Source organism: Zeus faber (assembly GCF_960531495.2).
Source record: "Zeus faber genome assembly, chromosome: 10".
In the NCBI taxonomy this organism is placed as follows: Eukaryota; Metazoa; Chordata; class Actinopteri; order Zeiformes; family Zeidae; genus Zeus; species Zeus faber.
The window spans coordinates 11,774,219-11,775,620 of NC_137199.1; the positions used below are offsets into that span (position 1 = coordinate 11,774,219).

General features: G+C 44.0%; 1 protein-coding gene across 1 annotated transcript in view; it reads right to left on the reverse strand.

The window, feature by feature from the left end:
- Positions 1-408: 408 nt before the first annotated feature.
- LOC307236287 (uncharacterized protein) overlaps positions 409-1,402 on the reverse strand; it is a 2,563-nt gene continuing 1,569 nt past the window's right edge. The window contains exons 3-4 of the mRNA XM_080008655.1: positions 1,135-1,256; positions 409-991 (exon numbers count right to left, since the gene is read on the reverse strand). Of these exons, the coding sequence (XP_079864781.1) occupies positions 1,138-1,256 (119 nt within the window). The 3' untranslated portion in view covers positions 409-991; positions 1,135-1,137. The remainder of the gene's footprint in view (positions 992-1,134; positions 1,257-1,402) is intronic.

The window sequence follows — 1,402 nt, forward strand, 5'->3', positions numbered from 1 at the left end:
AGTGTGGGGTTGGCATATATGGACAGTTTTTCCTGTTTCAAATGTAAGATGATTAGTTATACACAGTTATACACTAGTACGTTCAAGTTAAACAGCAAATATACCCCCCCCCCCCCCTTTCTCTTGCTAAACAAAATGGACGATGAACAACTTCAGTCACAGCTTCACTAAAGAGTACCCCAAGATGGATCCGAAAAGAACATAAACCTAAGCTCAGGTTTGTTGCTGTGGTCATTAGACTGTAAATGGCCCTAGTTCCACCACTGATAGTGTAGACAATTTATATACTGTGGCAGTTTCGCCAACCACGTGCCACCCAAGTGGCGTGTTCAGGGACCTCCGGCACAGAGACACAGAAGACGGGAGTTGTAGACACCAGTTTATTGTAGAGAGTGGGCTAGTTGGAATAAGCTCAGGAGCCGATCGACATGTGTCATGACACGGGCTCCTCTCCTGAGTGTATTTGGGCTTTTACCTGTTGTTTGTAAGACCAACCAACGAGCGACAGGCATGCAGCCACTCTGATCCCAATCACCTAGATCCAGGTCAGGTGTGGCTGCTCAAACCACCCCATCCCCACACCACACATACAAATGTGGCAAAGATAACAAAGTAGTAGTTCAACCTATAATGAGCTGCAAATGCTGTTAATAGAAATTGCTCAAACAACATTAAATTAGTCACATCCATATCTAGTAACATTATGGGCTTTTCTCAGTTTGGCGGTTAAAGCATTTCACTCAGGTTCTTTAGTAACACAGTGATGTTTTTACCAATTGGAATTGTGTATCTGTGTGTGTGTATGGGGGAAAATAATCATCTCATCATCATCTCTTATGTTTGCATATGACTCTCTTCACGCAAGATATATTTTTATAAGCAACATGTTTCATCAATATATATCCACAATATAGAAATGCAAAGGAAAGTGTCCAGGAATGACACTTGGTGGTGATTATTCTTCTGTCCAGGGCTCCTCCTTCGCCTGGGGCTGGTTGAAGAAAAGATTCAGTACATTGTGCATGGCAAATGATCAAAGTCATCGCCACATACTTTTATGTATTATGCATCAATGAGGCCAACTCAGCAGAACATCAGGTTGTTGCATTCATTGCCACTTCGAGCGACTCTCACCTGTTATTGCTGTCGAGCCCGTTTCCGCGTTTTACTGTAAACACAGTAAGCAGCGAGCAGCAGCAGCAGCAGCAGCAGCGAAGCTACCACTGACACTGAGATCACGATTGGCTGAAGGTTTGCTGACGAGGAAATTATGAGACTTAGGATATGTATTCAGGGCATTTGCAGCCCTGCCCACATTGACATTTTACCAAACCAGCGACAGCCTGAGGTCTCACCACTTGACAGACACAGAGGCGTGGCCTTCGATGTGATTTGTGATTTT